This window comes from Engraulis encrasicolus, chromosome 14 (assembly GCF_034702125.1).
Source record: "Engraulis encrasicolus isolate BLACKSEA-1 chromosome 14, IST_EnEncr_1.0, whole genome shotgun sequence".
NCBI lineage: Eukaryota > Metazoa > Chordata > Actinopteri > Clupeiformes > Engraulidae > Engraulis > Engraulis encrasicolus.
This window is the reverse complement of record NC_085870.1, coordinates 35889419-35906211: the sequence shown is the minus strand read 5'-3', so window position 1 is coordinate 35906211 and position 16793 is coordinate 35889419. Positions and strand designations below refer to the sequence as shown.

Genomic DNA, 16793 nt, shown 5'->3' with positions numbered 1-16793 from the left:
GCGTTTCCGGTGATTACGGATATTACGTAAGGTTGTAGTGGAACGTGAGAACTGAAAAGGCAACACGCGACTGGCGCCACCAAACGGACTGGATGGCAGAAAAGAAGTTTCGTTGAAAGCATAAACTGTGTATCGGTATTCAGATTGTTTCCAAGTTCTCACCCATTCCTTCGTATTCTCTCAAAACTAAGGATCGTTTCGCAGATGAACGCAGGTACAAAAGCTCTTATTCAGATCGCCTATGGTTTGACACAGCCTGCATAACGAATTCTTTCCATAATGCTGCATGCAGATGTTATTGCGACTTGGTAGGCTACATGTCTACTCTCTCTGCGTAGCCTAGAACATCTCCTTGGGGCCGCAATGAATGTAGTTCAAAGTTCATCGAGTCGTTTAACACTTCACCCCATTCTGTTGTGCTTCAACAATAAGTCACATGTGCGCATGGGACATTTCCATTTTTATCATACACCAGGTGTAAGGTCCACCCCCGAAAAAGTGTTTCGCGAAACCGGCGACAGCTGGATCTAGCCCACTCACTTCTTCCTCGTGGAACATGTGGAATAGGCTACAATAAAATCATTTCGGCGCTAATATTATCGGTGTAGCCTATCATATGCATGCAACTTATTTTGCGCCGTAAAATCAGAGTCGTGTCCTTCAGAACCTGTTTAGGTCAGTCATGACCAGGACGCTGCTCTTTCTGAAGTGCCAAGTTCAATTTCAGCTTCGCAACAGTCAACAACGCAAGACATGCTGGCAACAAGGTGAGAGTCAACTCTGCCGTGCTCTCACTTCTGCAGACATTGAAAACACTCATAAATGCTTTCATAATGGTTTACAGCAGAGGCTGGATCTTACACCTGACATCAACACCTGAGCAAGGCAAGGGTGTGTGTGTGTGTGTGTGTGTGTGTGTGAGAGAGAGATAGAGTGTGTGTGTGCGCGCGCGCCTGCGTGCGTGGGTGTGTGTTTTATTTATTTATTATTTATTGAAAATATAAATGATTAAATCTGTTCATTATCCAAAGATGAAAAAGTGTAACATATTACGTGAAAAAGTAGCCTACTTTACTCATAAATATGGTATGGTCATTTTTCACTGTTATTTTCACCAGAAGTAATTAAATATTGTAGGCTGTGTATTGTATTACAGTGCATAATGTAGTTTTGCTTGCGTCCCATTGACATAGAGGTTTTAGTCTATAAGAATAGTGAGATTTCATATTTTGAAGGTCATATCGGAAAGGTAAAACAGCATTACTACTTGCTTCGGTCTTATTGAAACTGTAAAACAGGATGGCATGTGTCAGAGACGAGAAAGTCTAATGGGTTGCTTGGCCACCTCTCTCCAGCTCAGGTTCGATGGAGAGGCACCTGTGGCCCGGCCCCTGTGTTGACTGCCAGCCCCTCCAGAGCCCTCATAGATGAGCCCATCCGCATACAGGCCTGCCACCTGCCCTCCCACACGGCCGTCACAGTCAGGGCTCGCATGAGCAGCGAGGACGGAGACCTGTGGGAGTCCCTGTCACACTACCACACCGATGCACACGGTGCTGTCAACTGTAAGTTTAGACTAGTCTGAAGACGTTTGGCTTTGGAGGTTCAGGTGCTCACATCCGAAACCAATAATCCAAGTGCCAGACAATGGTAGTAGATAGTGTGAGAGGGTGGTCTGCACACTGGGTATGCCAATGGCCTTCAGATCTAATTGCAGTAAAAAAATTACCATATATTATCACTTCGACTAGAAAAAAAGGATTGAAGTTCTCAACACCATAATCCCACTCACTGTTCACTGCAAAAAGCTTTACTACAACATAACAACATTGCTATGACATTACAGAGAGTTTTAAGTGACATAGTGACATAGTGACATAGTTTCAAGTGACCCTGTCCGCTCCTCTCTGCACTGGCTCCCTGTTAGTCTTAGAATCCATTTTAAAATGCTCCTTCTTGTTTTTAAGTCCCTCCATGGTCAGGCCCCTGTATACATTTCGTACATGCTACAGCATTGCTCTGCATCCAGGCCCCTCAGATCTACGGACAAAGGTCTCCTCCAGGTTGGCCCGTCCTGCCTGAAGCAAAAAGGGGATCGTGCTTTTGGAATTGCAGCTCCACGCCTCTGGAACAGTTTACCTCCCGACATTAGATCTGCTCCCACGACTGCTGCTTTTAAATCTAGACTTAAAACCTACCTATATACTGTACATTGGCCTTTGCTTCTTAGATCTTAGTTTCCTTTATTTTTGCTTTTATTGTACCCAATGTATACTTTTAGCCCTTGTCCCTCTAGTTTTAAACTCCCCTTTCCTTTAAAGACACTGTTTCTATGTGCTATGTGGAATGTTTCTATGTGCTACTAATATGCTTTATTTGCTTTATTTATGTAGCTATTTTTATTCTAACCAGCCTCTGTACAGCACTTTGGTCAGTTTTGTAATGTTTTAAATGTGCTTTAGAAATAAAACGTACTTACTTACTTACTTACTTACTTACTTACTTACTATTAAGATGTGGTTGTTACCATATGAGTAACTCTGGCTCGGCAAGGATAACTCTAGGACATCCACCTACAACAATGTTGACTATAGCTCTGACTGAAGTTCTAAAAAACATGTTTTTTGCAGGACAGCACCATGCTGTGAATGACAAGCTACTTTGCATGTATAGTACCGGTAACTGCTATTGTATTACTCCCAGTGACGCGAGACCCATCAGTTGGAGGTTCCTATGTCGGGTGTGAGCCAATGGGGCTGTTCTGGGCCATACAGCCGGCTCCCGGAGGAAGAGAGGGACTCAGGTGCGTTGCCACCGCAAAAACTCTGAATACAGATCAGAATCAGAATACAGATAAAGGTGTAGGGCAAAGAGCTTCACACATTTGACGTTTGATTTTTTATTTATTCTGCCATGGAAGAAAAAACACAAAACAAGGACTTCAAGTGAGTAGACCTCTCACTCGTAAAAACTAATGTTGTTTTTTCCCCCTTGTCTGCAGGTTGCGTAAGAAAGACGTTGAGACTCCATACTCCGTGCATCTGTCTCTGATGGGGGGCCATGTGATCCAGAGTGACAGCAGGGGCGGTGGGGCAGACGAAGGGCAGGTGCTGGCCACAGCACAGGTGGATAGGTACTACATGGCACCAGGAGTGCGGCGCGTCGAGATCCGGCAGAACGGTGTCGTGGGCACCATGTTTCTCCCACCAGGTGAGCTCAGGGCTATTGGAAATCCCAAATGTTTTTGTTTCTGTATCCCTGGACTTCATTGCTTGCTCCAACAGATGCAGTGAGAAGTTTCAGTCAGATATATACATGCTGTATTTTAACTCAGTGCAGCTGGTGAACACCTCATGTGGGTTTACCACTACCATTGACTAATTTAACTTTGGTTAGTGCACCAACTCATTTACTCAAATACGTACACACTTGTGGTTCAAGGTGCCCTTTAGCTACTAATATATATTTAGTGCTACATATGTAAATACCACACATGCAGATGCATTTTGCATTGTGTTTTTTTTATTTTTTATTTTAACAGGTCAAGGCCCATTCCCTGCAGTATTGGACATGTGGGGGATGGGAGGGGGGCTGGTGGAATACCGGTCGGCCTTGCTTGCGTCTCATGGGCTGGCTAGCCTGGCCTTGGCTTACTTTGGCCACAAAGACATCCCTGGGCCACTAAACTGCATCAATGTGGGAGATCCCTACTTCCAGGTAATCCCTTAGTAGGGGTGTTGTTTGTGAGTCATGACAGTCCTTTACAATCTTAGTAGACAGGAATCCCTCAGCTCACACCGTCCATTACGTGTGCATTTTTATTGCTCACAATGTTGTGGTTGTTCTTGCCATCTCTAGGTGCGTTTAACTCTGAATGACCGAAACATTGTGAGCAATAACATTGATTGGTGTTGATAGGATAGGATGACACAGCTGGCCTTTTGAATTAGTATTAATGTGCAATCATGAGTAACAATGCTTAATAATAGTTTTCTTTCCCCATTCTTTGGACATTTCTTTTCTATAGGCTGCCTACCAGCTGCTGCAGGATCATCCACAGGTGTGTGAGGACAGAATAGCAGTGATGGGTCTCTCATTTGGCGTATATCTGTCCCTACGGATTGCCTGTCAACTCCCTGTCAATGTAAGTGCCGGTGTCATCATTAATGCTCAGTTCATGAACCGTGCTCCAGTTCTGGAACCATGCTCCAGGGTTTACGAATCAAGTCACACAAAAGTCACTACACTCGTGGGCCAGATAATAATAATAATAATAATTGTATTTGTATAGCACTGTGTCATACAAGGCATGTAACTCAAAGTGCTTAACAAATGGGGAAAAAAACATTGTTAGAGATGGATTTAAAAGGAGAGGTATAGAGGGGAGGCAGAAATAGCAGGAAGGCAGAGGAAGAAGAGATAGACAGAGATTGTAGAGTCATAAGGTCAACGTAGGTTAGGACCAGGATTCTTAGATGCGTAAGGTCCATAGTGGCTGGGCCTATCATAAGTCATAGATAGTCACACAGAGATTGGGCGCTCAGGTGCGGCCCCTGGTGGCATCAGGGGTGAGGAAAAACTCCCTTTCGCTTGATTCATAGTTTGTAAGGGGGGAAAAAAAGCTCATTGAGGTCTGAGAAAAAAAACCCTATAGTCAGGAAGAAGCTCAGGCAGAGACCAGCGGCCACCTAGGGGAGCCCCCTGCCAGGGCTGGTTGTGAGTAGTAAGGGCGCTGCGGCAGCTGGGACACTATGACGCCTTGGCAGCTAGGAGTTGGCAAGGATGAAGAGGTGGGTCTTCAGCTGCTTCTTGAAGGAGTCGACGGAGGTGGCTGATCGGATCTCGATGGGGAGGGCGTTCCATCTCTTGGGCGCATAGCAGGCAAACGCGGCGTCGCCGATCTTCTTTTGCGGGGGGTGGGGGTCCTTAGCAGCTTGGCATCAGTGGACCTAGTGGACCAGTAGATAAGACATTGATCTACAATAAACATTCAATTCTCTTCTTCTCAGCCCAGGTGTGTGGTGGGCATCAATGGTCCTGTGGCCAGTTTCAACACATTTTCAAGTGATGGTGGAGTCAATGGAAGCTTTGAACAGTTAAGTTGACATGGTTGACAGATGAGTTTTTAGTTTCTGTTCAATTATAAAATAGATTATACCTGTACATACCTAATTTCTTCAATAATGTTTTTGATGTATTGACTTTACACTGGATAATTCAAAAGATATATATAGGTTGCTTTTAAATTATTAAATGTATTGTATCTGATTTCTTCCCTCATCAGGGAACAGAAGCACTGGAGTTTTAATGAGGAGGGTTTTGTCAGTTTTAGAGAAGTCTCTAACCCCAGCAACATCCCACAAGAGAACCATGTGAAGGTACAATAGAGCTACTATTCAATTACACACCTTGAATGAGGTATATTTTGCACTGCGCCGTGTCATATGTGGCTTAGGAAAACAAGCATAACAAGCATTTTTAAACAAGCATATCAAGAGGAATTTGTATTAGATGACTGATTGTTCCATCCATTATCAAAAGATATGAACACTAAACACAGTGTTCAAGACAGGTACATCAGTTACTTTATGTTGTCACCCATGTTGGAAGGAAACTAATAAGATTCGTGGCACATCTGGATGTCTTATTTGTTTGTGGGGTTATATTGTACTGTGTCTGTATGGCTGTGGGAAGGCATAGGACATCTTTATTTTTTGTGTCACATGTTAGTTGGCACTTCAGAGAACACAGGCTGCTGCACCTTAGGCCAGTCAATCTAGCTCTGAAAAGGCCCAAACCCGGGACGAATTGCAATAGTAATGGTTCCTACTTTTAAGTGATCCTTAAACCCCCTTGTATCACATATTAAAAATCTACAGCTTTATATTTAGTGGAACATGTTTTGTTCAAGGTCACAGTTGGCAGATTTCCCATTCATTTCTCCATAGGGAGACAAGGTGAATAGGGTAACATTTTAAACTATGACAAATTCATTTGAAACGTTCACAGTTGGTAACTCACATTCAGGCAAATATTTTTTGTATTGCAAGTTTTCTGAAATATGATGATGGAATATGCAAATGAGGCCATATGTACTGAAATATGTGATAAAATCTGTGGTAACAGACCAAGCATAAAACACATTGCAATAGTAATGGTTCATACATTATATTGATCCTTCAACCCCTCTGCATCACATATTAAAAATCTACTTTCATCAATTCAGTGGAACATACTGAGTATCCGATTTTACACACTGAATGGCAAAATGCATTGGAAATCTGCTACTTCTGACCTTCAAAAAAGTGTGTTCCACTAAAGTGATGAAGATAGCTTTTTCATATGTGATGTACGGTGGCTTAAGTATCAATAAAAACTGTGAATCATAACTTTTGCAATTTGTTTTATGTTTTGCCCGTTGTTGCATAATTTATCACATATTTAATTAGATGTGATCTCATTTGCATATTTAATCATCATATTTCAGACAACTTGCAATACAAAAAATATTTGTCTTTGCTTGAGTAAATTACTGTGAAAGTTTCAAATTGATATCTCATTTTTAAAATGTTAAGCCTATTCCCCAAATATCTCCTATATTGTCTCCCTATGGGAAAATGAATGGGAAATCTCTAACTTTGACCTTGAAAAAAAGTATGTTCCACTAAATATGAAGCTGTAGATTTGTAATATGTTATTTAGGCATACCTAGGGATTACAAAAAACTTGGAATGAATACTATTGCAATTTGTCTCGGGTCAAACGCTAGATTGACTGGCCTACCTTGTTCACTGATCATTTCTGTCTGTGCAGGTTGAGAGTCTGTGCTGCCCCCTGCTGTACATAATTGGAGAGGACGACTTGAGCTGTGCTGCTGTGGAGAACGCAGATGAGGTAGGGAGAGCATCTCTGTGAAAAAGAGTTATATGTTGTTTGATTTGTCATAATACCAGACAATTTCTGGAACCATGATCATGTCTGGACCAACTACAAGGCCATGAACGTATGAGCCCACAAGGCCTAGATACAGCAGTGATATCTCAACAGTTAACAGTCATACCCCAGTCAACTGTCGTTGTTTCCATAGACATGAACTACCATGACATACATACAGTATCTTCCTGTGTCTACCAACCAATGGGAAATTCTCACATGAAACTACATCAGGATTTTTTGCATTATTTAATTTAATATTTTTTTGTAGACTATATGTCATTACAAAATGTAGATGTAGATATAATTCTTTTATTTCTTTTTTGAAAAAAAAAAATGCTGTAAAGTCTACCACAGACTGTGCTGTATATCTTGTTCTGTTATAGTTATCTACTGTGGAATCAACTCATTTCTTGTGTGGTGCTTTGTTGTGTTTTGTAGATTGAACGGAGGCTGAGGGCGGCAGGTAAATCTCACCTGTTCACCCGCCTGCCCTACCGAGGCGCCGGCCACCTCATCGAGCCCCCTTACACCCCCAACGCACGAGTCTCGCTCTGGACAACCAAACCCCAAAAATGTATGTGCAGTTTCACAATTGCATAGTTTCCCTTTTCTTCTTGTGACAACATATTATTTTATGTATGTACATCCAGACTTGTCTGATGAAGAGCGACTAGCTCGAAAGCGCTCACTTTTACACACATTTTTTTTAAAAAAGCAACAGGGGAGCAGTGTGCGGACATTCATCTTTATTTTCACAGTTTTCTGACCTTTTGTCATGCACCTGCGTCTTACATGTGCGCACCACTAACCTACTGACAGTTATTACCTTAACATTTGCTCTCCTGGTGGAGCACATAGATTGAATAATTGGTATGTAATCAGGGGCGACGATCAGGAAAAGTATACAGACAATGTAAGCAAATACTAAAGCCACAGATATAGTCACATGAGATTGTTGGACATGTGAGTGAGTGTTTTGTGTCCTTGTATTTCCAGTGATGACCCTGTGGGGTGGAAACCTTGCGGACCATGCTGCAGCACAAGAGGACTCATGGCAAAGGATTCTGGGATTCCTCAGACACCATCTGCTCAGGCAGGAGCTACCGTAGTTATACTATATATACAGTAATATGTATTGTAACATGCATTCTATGGGCATTCTATCATATACACACTACATCATTGTACATTTGTTTATCAAAATTCATGCATGTTAGTGTAATTTAGAGATCACTTTAGTGTTAGATTGATGCCTAAAGTCTAAAATGTGACATGCAACAACCACTGAAACTGAAAGAAGTCATTGAAAGTAAATGCAAATAGTAGTTCCATGAGAACTGTGTGTTACTTGCACTGCTGCGAAGTTACCATCTGCAGGATTATGAGTGACTGAGCGCCATGTTGTCTTTGAGTGATTCAGGTCGTCTATGAGTGATTTAGCACCAGGTTCTTCACACACAGGTGGTGTAGTGTCAGGAGAGGTGCGCCGCTGCTCCGGCCACATCCCGACCCAGTCATAAATGGCTCTGCTCACTGGGACCCGGGGGCCCCAGGCTACTCCAGACTAGGGCTGGGACGATTAATCGACTAATCGTGACTAATCGACTATAAAAATTAGTCGACAAGAATTTACTTTCATAGACTACTTTCATAGACTAATCATTTAATTCAATGCTTTTTTACTTACTTTACTAATGCTTTATTACTTTATTGAAACCTAAAATTGCCCAACACGTATGAATTGGACGTTGTATCTCGGCGTAAATAAGCTACTATCATGATTTAAAGCTCATTGTGAGCTCAGGGACCTAATTTTAACTGTTTCTTTTTTCCCAATTTCCTTGAAGATTAAAGTGCTAGAGAGCTTAAAAATAATCGTTTGACTTATCGACTATTCGAAAAAAAATAGTTGATAGATGAATCGGGAGCCCTACACCAGACCAACCAAAGCACTTTGGTGCATGGGTATCGCTATGTCTGGGAGGGATTCAGTCATAATAGCTTTTAAAAAAACCTTTTCAGCCATCTTAACTGTTGATCACCCGTCATACAAATCTAAAATGTAAAGACGACAGGAGTCCTGTTCATGTTGATCATGTTGGTGCTAAATATTCATGAGTTCAAGTTTTTAAACAGGCAACACCTTCTTCACTGGACCTATGAACATTCACAATTACAATCACAATCATTTTATGAACAGCACTGTTACAAGTAGGTATAGTATATAGCTTTGTAAGATGCATACCAGTACTTTGTGTCCAACAACTGATTCTTAAGAAATACTTGAAATAATACTAATCCTTCTATACTGCAAAATGTACAGTACTTCTCTTCTGAGTTGACTTCAACACGAGGATTGTTATATGTTTTTTTTTGTTTTTGTTTTATGCACATTTTTACCCAGCATATTGTATTGGATGTTATTTAAGCTCAGGTAAAGTAAGAAATGAGAAGACAGATGTGGTGGCGAAAAGGACAATACATGACTTTTACTTTCTGTCTTATAACATCGGAAATTAAATTAATTTAAAATCAATCAATCCAAGAAATAAAGATTTTACAAGCAAGTTGCGCGACACTTATGGCCATGCTTTGATTGACTCTCCCCCATAAAAAAAATACTTTGAAGCACTAATGGACTAATGTGAATCTTTCTTCTCCCCTCCCTCCGAACACAAGTGGAGGCTAATACACCGAGGAGGACTAAATCAGACGTTAGTGAGGAACATGGCAGAGATCCCTTGAAAAAAAAGAGAAAGAATTTGCTTAAAGGCAATAGTTGTTTTACAAGTATCTAACATCATCAATATTAATCTCCAAAAGCTTTAAACTAGGTCTGCTATGTTCTCAGGGTGTATTTCACATCTATTCCTCTACCATCCATTTGTTTATTAAAGATGCGTAGGGGCCATAGCATGCTGCTGAGGCACATAGGTCTTATAGCACGCTGCTAACACTTTGGCAATGAAAGTCAGGAATTCCTTCATGTCCAGCTTTTCGTCTCTATTCTGGTCAAGGTCTGAAAAAACTTGACCAACTGTCTCGTCATCTTCAACTTTCTGCAACAGACAAATGTAGAAATGTGCGGTGTGATGTTATTGGGTGGTAGCTGTGGGAATTTCTTACACTGAATGCGAACACATATGAAGGTGCAAGTGATGGCATGGAAGCTGAACAGCTATGGCTGTCACGGCCACTTTCTGACTACTACATTATACTCTATTGTCAATCCTGTCAAGTGAGTTCAGTGCCTGTATGATGACATGACACAATGATGGGATAAGCTGCAAAGGATGGATAGTTTTGAAAGCTAATTAAGTGTGTATGTATGTATCCTTTTTGTCCTTCCGAAAATAAATCATGTGTCCCATCAAAACGTGCTGTCAAATGTTTTTCTACTTTTCGTTCAATACCTAAATCACCACTACTACGAAAAACTAAGCTCACTACCGGCACTCTGAATTTCATAGCAGTATTTGAGTGGTGAGTTAATACAAAGATAATGTAGGTGCAATACCCTAATGTGGGACATTATGTCTATGGAGACTACTTTTTCTGAACAAATAAATATATTGAGACTCATGACTATTAAAGCACAGTAAGCACTATACCGTACAATATGCGGTGCATCTGCACTTGTTCTGTATATGTCCTGTGCACTTTGTATCTGCTAGTGATGTGATGTTGGCGATGATTGTAAATCAACTTTGGTTATAAAACGTCTGCCAAATGCAATGTTATGTAATAATGTAATGTAATATGCTAGTAAGCTTATACTGTATTCACCAAACATGATTGACATAAAACACAAAAATCTTGAATAGGGTGCCAAAAACAGGCTCAAAGTACTTTATAGGATAGAATAAAAGATCTAACCCATTCTGGAAAACTAGCCATCTGTCTGATTTCTTATGATGTACAGTATACAGGAGATGTGCATATATCCCTACTCACCTTAATGAAATGTTTCAATTCGTGGTTGATGAGGTCTTTCAGGTCGGCCTTCTTCAGGTAGCATTTGTGTCCTGAGTACTTGTGGAAAACATCGATGATGGAGACCATGGAGGTCTCAAGATCTGACATGCGGCTGGACGTAGCTCTCTGCAGTGCGAATAGAATATGCCTAATTTACAACATTTTCATAAATGCCAGTCTAATACACAAATTCATACACAAAATGAACAATTATGTGTATACTCTATCTCATCTATTTTAACTGTAGCCTAATTGGTTAAAAACATGCAGTCTTATGTGTAATGTAAGGTACAAAATAATGGCAGGAGGAAGTAGTTACCTGCGAGGAAGTAGACCGTGCAGAAGAGAATAACATTTTTCTGTCTGTTTGAGCTAACCTGGCTTTTGCCCAACTCTTGTGTATTTCCAGACAGCTTCTAATGTCTGAACATTACATCTGCAAAAGGTTAATATGCCTCCGTTTCTCCGTAGCAAAACCATAAACCATTTTTTGTTATGTGTTGTGTCTAATGGATCTTGTGGTTAGGGCATACTCTCAGTTTTTTTCTGCAGTCATTCAATGCTTCTCTTTCTGAGAATGCCCATTCAAAAACTACAAAATAGAAATAATATGGAACCCTCACTCCCATTTTGTTTTGTTTTTTTACTTCCCTTTGAAAGCTTTCGAGCTGTTTGCTCTTAAGAAAAAACAACAAAACACTACCTCAATCAAACCTAACCCCTAACTTTATAGCATAGTCTTTCAGCTGGCAACAAATGACTGAAACGTCTAGGTGTTTCGTCCCACCTAGTTAGTGTAACAAAACTGATTCTGATGTGGTTTATATAGGCCTAAGGATATGCTGTCCTTGTCCTGTGCGCTCGTTCATGTGCTTGTCTGTGTCTGTGTGTACCCTAGCGCCTGTGAGGGCGTGAGTGGTTTATGTGGTGTATGCAAGTCTGTGCGTCTGAATGTGCAAGTGTGTGTCTGAGGCTTTTGCCTGTCATAACTTCTAAATGTCTTGTGAAACCATGTAGTATACTGAAGAGTAAATGCAGGTTGTTGCAGTTTATTGTGGCTGTGAGTGTGTTTATGTGTTGTATGCAAATGTGTGTGTCTGTGAATGTGTGAGTGTGTGTTTTCAATGTTTTCTGCTTGTCATAACTGCTAAATGTCTTATGAAACCATGCTGTATGCTGAAGAGTGAATGCAGTTGTTGTTATAACTGATTTGCACATTTGTATGCCTGACTATCTTTTTTCATTTATTTTTGCTACAATATTTATTTTACCTAATGTACAAATGCGGGCCCCAGCTTATAAGCTTATATTTAGCTTAATTTGGGGACCCTTCTCTCCATACTTAAATACCTTTTCATGACATGTAACTGAAAGTCTAAATAACGGTGTGAAGAGAAATAAATCATTCATTCGAATCATTCCTTAGCTAGGAGGGTAGCGCTATATTTCTGCTGTCTATTACTTCTGCAAGATGTATTAAGAGCCCGGGGTCTAAGAACTGAAACTAATTCAGTTCGCCTGCTCATTGTAATCAAAATTGTGCAAAATGGATAATTAGTTAGTTTGTCCAGTGAGTTAATGCATAAAATCTGACTACTCTTTGGCACTGAGACATAATTGACCTCTATAGCCATTGTGATAGATATTGTGATAGATAGAATTTTGCTGCCCATTCACAATTTCTTATTAATATTTACCACCATAATCACTTTCAAAGTATTCATTATGACTTAGTATAATGTCCACTGTTTGTAATTACCCATCATAGACATCTTGGCTGACAAAACATGGACTTTGGTCAGAAATTATTAGTTTATTACTGTTACTATTACATTTCGAAAATAAACTACTAAAATGACATATTGCAGACAGAATGAGTTTTAATGGCTTGATTATTGTGTCCAAGTCATTTCAGAAGAACGTGAAAACATTACGACAGGCCCATGAACGCACATGCTGAATCAATTTTATTATTAGTCTGGGTCCACTCATAATGCTTGTGATTGACAAAATTAGTCTTCAAGTTATGCTTTCTATGAATGGTGTATGTGGGCAAACTCTAATGCACATTTGAAATTATCTCACGGGCCACATACAATGACTGTGGGCCCGTTTGGGTTTGACACCTGTGATATATACTGCCGTACAAAGCAAGAAGGCAGCTACTGCATTGTTGTTGAAAATAAGTTTGTATGATTTCAATGGCATATTTGCAAGGAATGTGACAATATAAAGTAATTCAACTATGAATCCACCTAAAACTACTTGGCTGGACAATAGGATCATTTTAAAGTCCCATAACCCAGTTCGGAGTTCTGTGTAGTCACTGCCTTTTTGCTTTGCAGTATATTGCAGGTCAGGGCATCTCCTCTCAGCGATGTGCAGGTAAGAAGTCGTGACACGCTGAGGTGACCATGGCGATGAGGGCTATGAACTCCTGGAAGTCGATCTCCAGGTCGCCATTCTGATCCAGGTCATTGAACAGCTGGTCCAGAGTGTCGTTGTCCTGGACTTTCTGTGATAGACAGGTACATTTTACACTGTACATTTGTGAACAGTTCAAGTTTCACATTTTCAAGGCCAGAAAAAAGGTAACAGGTTCAGAATAAAAGGGTTTGGGCTTTTTTATAGTCTTGAAAATGAAATGTTTAATAATGTATGGCCTGATAAACCTTTTTGGTTTAGGAATCGTACAGTGGCACTATAGTATACAGCAATTTTTACAGTGTTCATTCAATGCATATCCTTTTCATGCAGAACATCTATACATTATAAACTTGATGCTGACAAAATGGTAATGGTAAAAAAAATATTTTTTTTTTTAAATCTGATCGCCAGCAACCCCATCTGCACCAAATAGATAAAGAGTTGAATGTAACGCTCTTCCAGTTGGTCCTAATACCTCATGTTATGTGTATATCGAGCCACAGGAGATATGATACAGTATAGTTTTACATAGATTAATAATTCATGACATGTTGCCTAATTGGAAGATATGAAATCTTAATGATAAAAACAGTGTTCTGTGTTGGATTAATATGATGGCAGACATCGACGCATTAGACATTGAGCTTGTCCTTCCAACAGCCAATAGATTAAGAACAGGAGGACATCTTATGGAGATTAATTTCCAAAATGATTGTTAATTACAATGGAACGGCTTTGCAAACACTTACCAGATGAACTGTGCAGTCAGTCAACAACATTCATCCAAACCATTTTTTTTGCTCTGATCTACTAAAGCAAAAAATCTCTTTCCACCACTCACCTTAATGAAATGCTTCATCTCATGGTTGATGAGGTCTTTCAGTTCGGCCTTCTTCAGGTAGCATTTGTGTCCTGAGTACTTGTGGAAAACATCAATGATGGAGACCATGGCGGCCTCAAGATCTGATGTGTTCTGCACAGGGATTCAACATGAGTATCAGTTACCACCAACACATAATTACATTACATGCATAGCATCGCATTCAATAAAGCCAGCACAAAAACTATTACCGGCAACAAAGGGACATACCTCGATTTGGCCATGTATCACTTTTAAGTAATCTATGCAGCAATTTTGAAATATATTTCATTTATCTCTGTAGCCTGTATCAAAACATCATTATGCAAGAAAAAATAAAATGGTGAGGATATTTCTCAGTTCACTTGCCTGCATATTGACAGAGAGAGAGAGAAGAGGTCCTGGACAGGGTCTTGCTGGTCTTATGATGAGGCTGTTGTGAGAGCCACTCCTTGTCTAGCCGGAGCCTCAGTGAAAGATGCACTGGTCAACAACCACAACAGGATGCTCCCATGTGATGCCTTAATGGATGCACTAGCAGGGCGTGAGAGATGCAATGAGTCTCTGAATCCCATTTCCTCAGTCGTAGACAATTTTGTGGGCATCTGTGAAGTGGACTAATTACTGTAGCTTGTGAGTGGTTTCATTGGGGGAAAATAAGGCTTTCTTGTTTGAAAGAGGACAGAATGTGGTATGCTAGGGGAAGTCAGCATTCACTTACATAGGCCTGTCAGATTAAAGTATAACTTCTGCCAACTTCAGTATGCTGTTGTATTGCTGGGGTCAGCTCTATGTTCCCAGAGCCCATTGGTCCCAGAGCCCATTGGTCCCACAGCCCAATGGTCCCACAGGCCAATGGTCCCACAGCTTATTCCTGCTGTTCCATGTTCCCATATCATATTTTTAAGAAATTATTCAAATGGGTCCTATGTTCCAAAACTCCATGTTCCAACATTTCCGAGTTAACTAAGATAACGTACCTTTCTCTCCGCCATGGATCATAGGGCCTAAATTTGAATACATTCTTAGAAATGTGAGAACATGGAGCAGCAGGAATATGCTGTGGGACCAATGGGCTGTGGGACCAATGGGCCTGAAAATTAATGTTAAAAATCTTAGTGATGTGGGGCCAATGGGCTGTGGGACCAGTGGGCTGTGGAAACATAGACACACTCCCGTATTGCTCACGCTACACTTGACTTGTCAGCACCTGGTGATACTCAGCCCTTTCTGAGATCTGAGCTACTCTAATGGGGGCAGATTTTATTGACATTAAAAACTTTCTTAACATAGGCCTACTCCAAATATTATCCCAAAAGGTAATGCTGTTGGTTAGTTGTCTGCTGATGTTGCATAACCTGGATGTTATTGGGAATAAATCAAGATTTTTAAAAAATGTAAATAAAGACCTGCCGCCATTTCGATGACCAGGATCTCAGAAAAGGCTGAAGAAAAAAAATCTCAGGTCCTACTGACAAGTCCAGGGTAGTGTGAGCATCACAACTGCATGTCGAAATTGCCAGAAGTAGCCTCTGGTTCACTGATGACATTCCTTTCTTGTCTACAAATGCCTACATAGTCATTTGAATGTTATTGCAGATTTGTTATCTTGACCTGATTGTGTAATTACTGTTTTATTTTGAACTAAATGATGATTTAACGCTGTACGAGAGGACTGTGAAATGTGACATTGAGTGTGGTGTGAATATGTGGCCTGTCTACACAAACTTGTAAAACGTGTGTATAAAATGCCATCAAAAGTTTATTTAAGCACCTTAGCTGCTGGTGGCTGGCTGACCAGTATAGGCCAGTCAATCTAGCGTTTCACCCGGGACAAATTGCAATGGTAATCATTCCACGTTTTTTGTAATCCTTAGGTATGTCTAAATAACATATTAAAAATCTACAGCTTGATATTTAGTGGAACATACTTTTTTTCAAGGTCAAAGTTGGAGATTTCCCATTCATTTTCCCATAGGGAGACAATATAGGAGATACTTGGGGAATAGGGTCCGTGTAACGCTTTGCAGTGCTTTGATCCATTTTCCGAATTTACTTGAAAAAGATCAAAAATCGGTTCAAGATTTCAATTTTCAATTTTCCAGACAACTCAGTAAACAGAAAATTGACGTTGTTTTTTCATTTCATTGTCATTTTTCGGTGGCTTTTGAAAGACAAAATATGTGAATTTGAAACCAAAGTAAAATGAGTCAATATTTCAATTTTCAATTTCTGCGTGGTGGTTGGACTGAACCATCCGCGCGGGGACCGGGGGAGGTAGGCTATTGGCTCATGTAGCGCCAGATGTGTTTGCCTAGCCTACACATGAAATGGATGGCAAGTCAGCTTGGAGACATAGGCCTACAACTCGGACAGAATGACTGGTTCAGCTGTAGTCGTAGCCAACCTGCAAACTTTTCAACAACCCGCTTTTACCTCCCCTGCCAACACGCCAGAGACGATCTCAGAACCCAACTCCGAACTCAGAGGGCTGCCCGTTGGGCACGCACAGCTTAGGCTACTGTAGATCAATGGTCGGCAACTCCGTTTGCATATGGGCCAACTCCCCTAAGAATTCAGACAATCAGATTAGGCT

At 40.6% G+C, this 16793-nt stretch overlaps 3 protein-coding genes across 3 annotated transcripts; 1 reads left to right on the top strand and 2 right to left on the bottom strand.

The window, feature by feature from the left end:
* Nucleotides 1-107: 107 nt before the first annotated feature.
* LOC134463460 (acyl-coenzyme A amino acid N-acyltransferase 1-like) lies at nucleotides 108-8047 on the top strand. The gene is made up of 11 exons (XM_063216657.1): nucleotides 108-767; nucleotides 1356-1565; nucleotides 2704-2803; nucleotides 3002-3210; nucleotides 3542-3717; nucleotides 4028-4144; nucleotides 5010-5095; nucleotides 5285-5378; nucleotides 6814-6894; nucleotides 7375-7510; nucleotides 7933-8047. Exons 1-11 carry the CDS (start codon nucleotides 683-685, stop codon nucleotides 8043-8045), a joined length of 1407 nt encoding a protein of 468 aa, XP_063072727.1. The 5' UTR covers nucleotides 108-682; the 3' UTR covers nucleotides 8046-8047.
* A 1780-nt stretch (nucleotides 8048-9827) lies between these two features.
* On the bottom strand, nucleotides 9828-11121 carry LOC134462510 (protein S100-B-like). Its single transcript, XM_063215579.1, has 2 exons — nucleotides 10891-11121; nucleotides 9828-9995 (listed from the first exon to the last, which is right to left on the bottom strand). Exons 1-2 carry the CDS (start codon nucleotides 11017-11019, stop codon nucleotides 9828-9830), a joined length of 297 nt encoding a protein of 98 aa, XP_063071649.1. The 5' UTR covers nucleotides 11020-11121.
* A 1847-nt stretch (nucleotides 11122-12968) lies between these two features.
* LOC134463459 (protein S100-B-like) lies at nucleotides 12969-15192 on the bottom strand. The gene is made up of 3 exons (XM_063216656.1): nucleotides 15178-15192; nucleotides 14180-14320; nucleotides 12969-13426 (listed from the first exon to the last, which is right to left on the bottom strand). The coding sequence occupies exons 1-3, from the start codon at nucleotides 15190-15192 to the stop codon at nucleotides 13283-13285; spliced, it is 300 nt and encodes a 99-aa protein (XP_063072726.1). The 3' UTR covers nucleotides 12969-13282.
* Nucleotides 15193-16793: the final 1601 nt, after the last annotated feature.

Excerpts from the sequence above, each read along its gene's own strand:
- LOC134463460 (XM_063216657.1), top strand. The coding sequence starts at position 683 with ATGACCAGGACGCTGCTCTTTCTGAAGTGCCAAGTTCAATTTCAGCTT. Across the intron at positions 768-1,355 it reads CAAGACATGCTGGCAACAAG|CTCAGGTTCGATGGAGAGGC; the intron begins GTGAGAGTCAAC and ends ACCTCTCTCCAG. Across the intron at positions 3,718-4,027 it reads TGGGAGATCCCTACTTCCAG|GCTGCCTACCAGCTGCTGCA; the intron begins GTAATCCCTTAG and ends TCTTTTCTATAG.
- LOC134462510 (XM_063215579.1), bottom strand. The coding sequence starts at position 11,019 with ATGTCAGATCTTGAGACCTCCATGGTCTCCATCATCGATGTTTTCCAC. Across the intron at positions 9,996-10,890 it reads AATTGAAACATTTCATTAAG|AAAGTTGAAGATGACGAGAC; the intron begins GTGAGTAGGGAT and ends TGTCTGTTGCAG.
- LOC134463459 (XM_063216656.1), bottom strand. Across the intron at positions 13,427-14,179 it reads AGATGAAGCATTTCATTAAG|AAAGTCCAGGACAACGACAC; the intron begins GTGAGTGGTGGA and ends TGTCTATCACAG.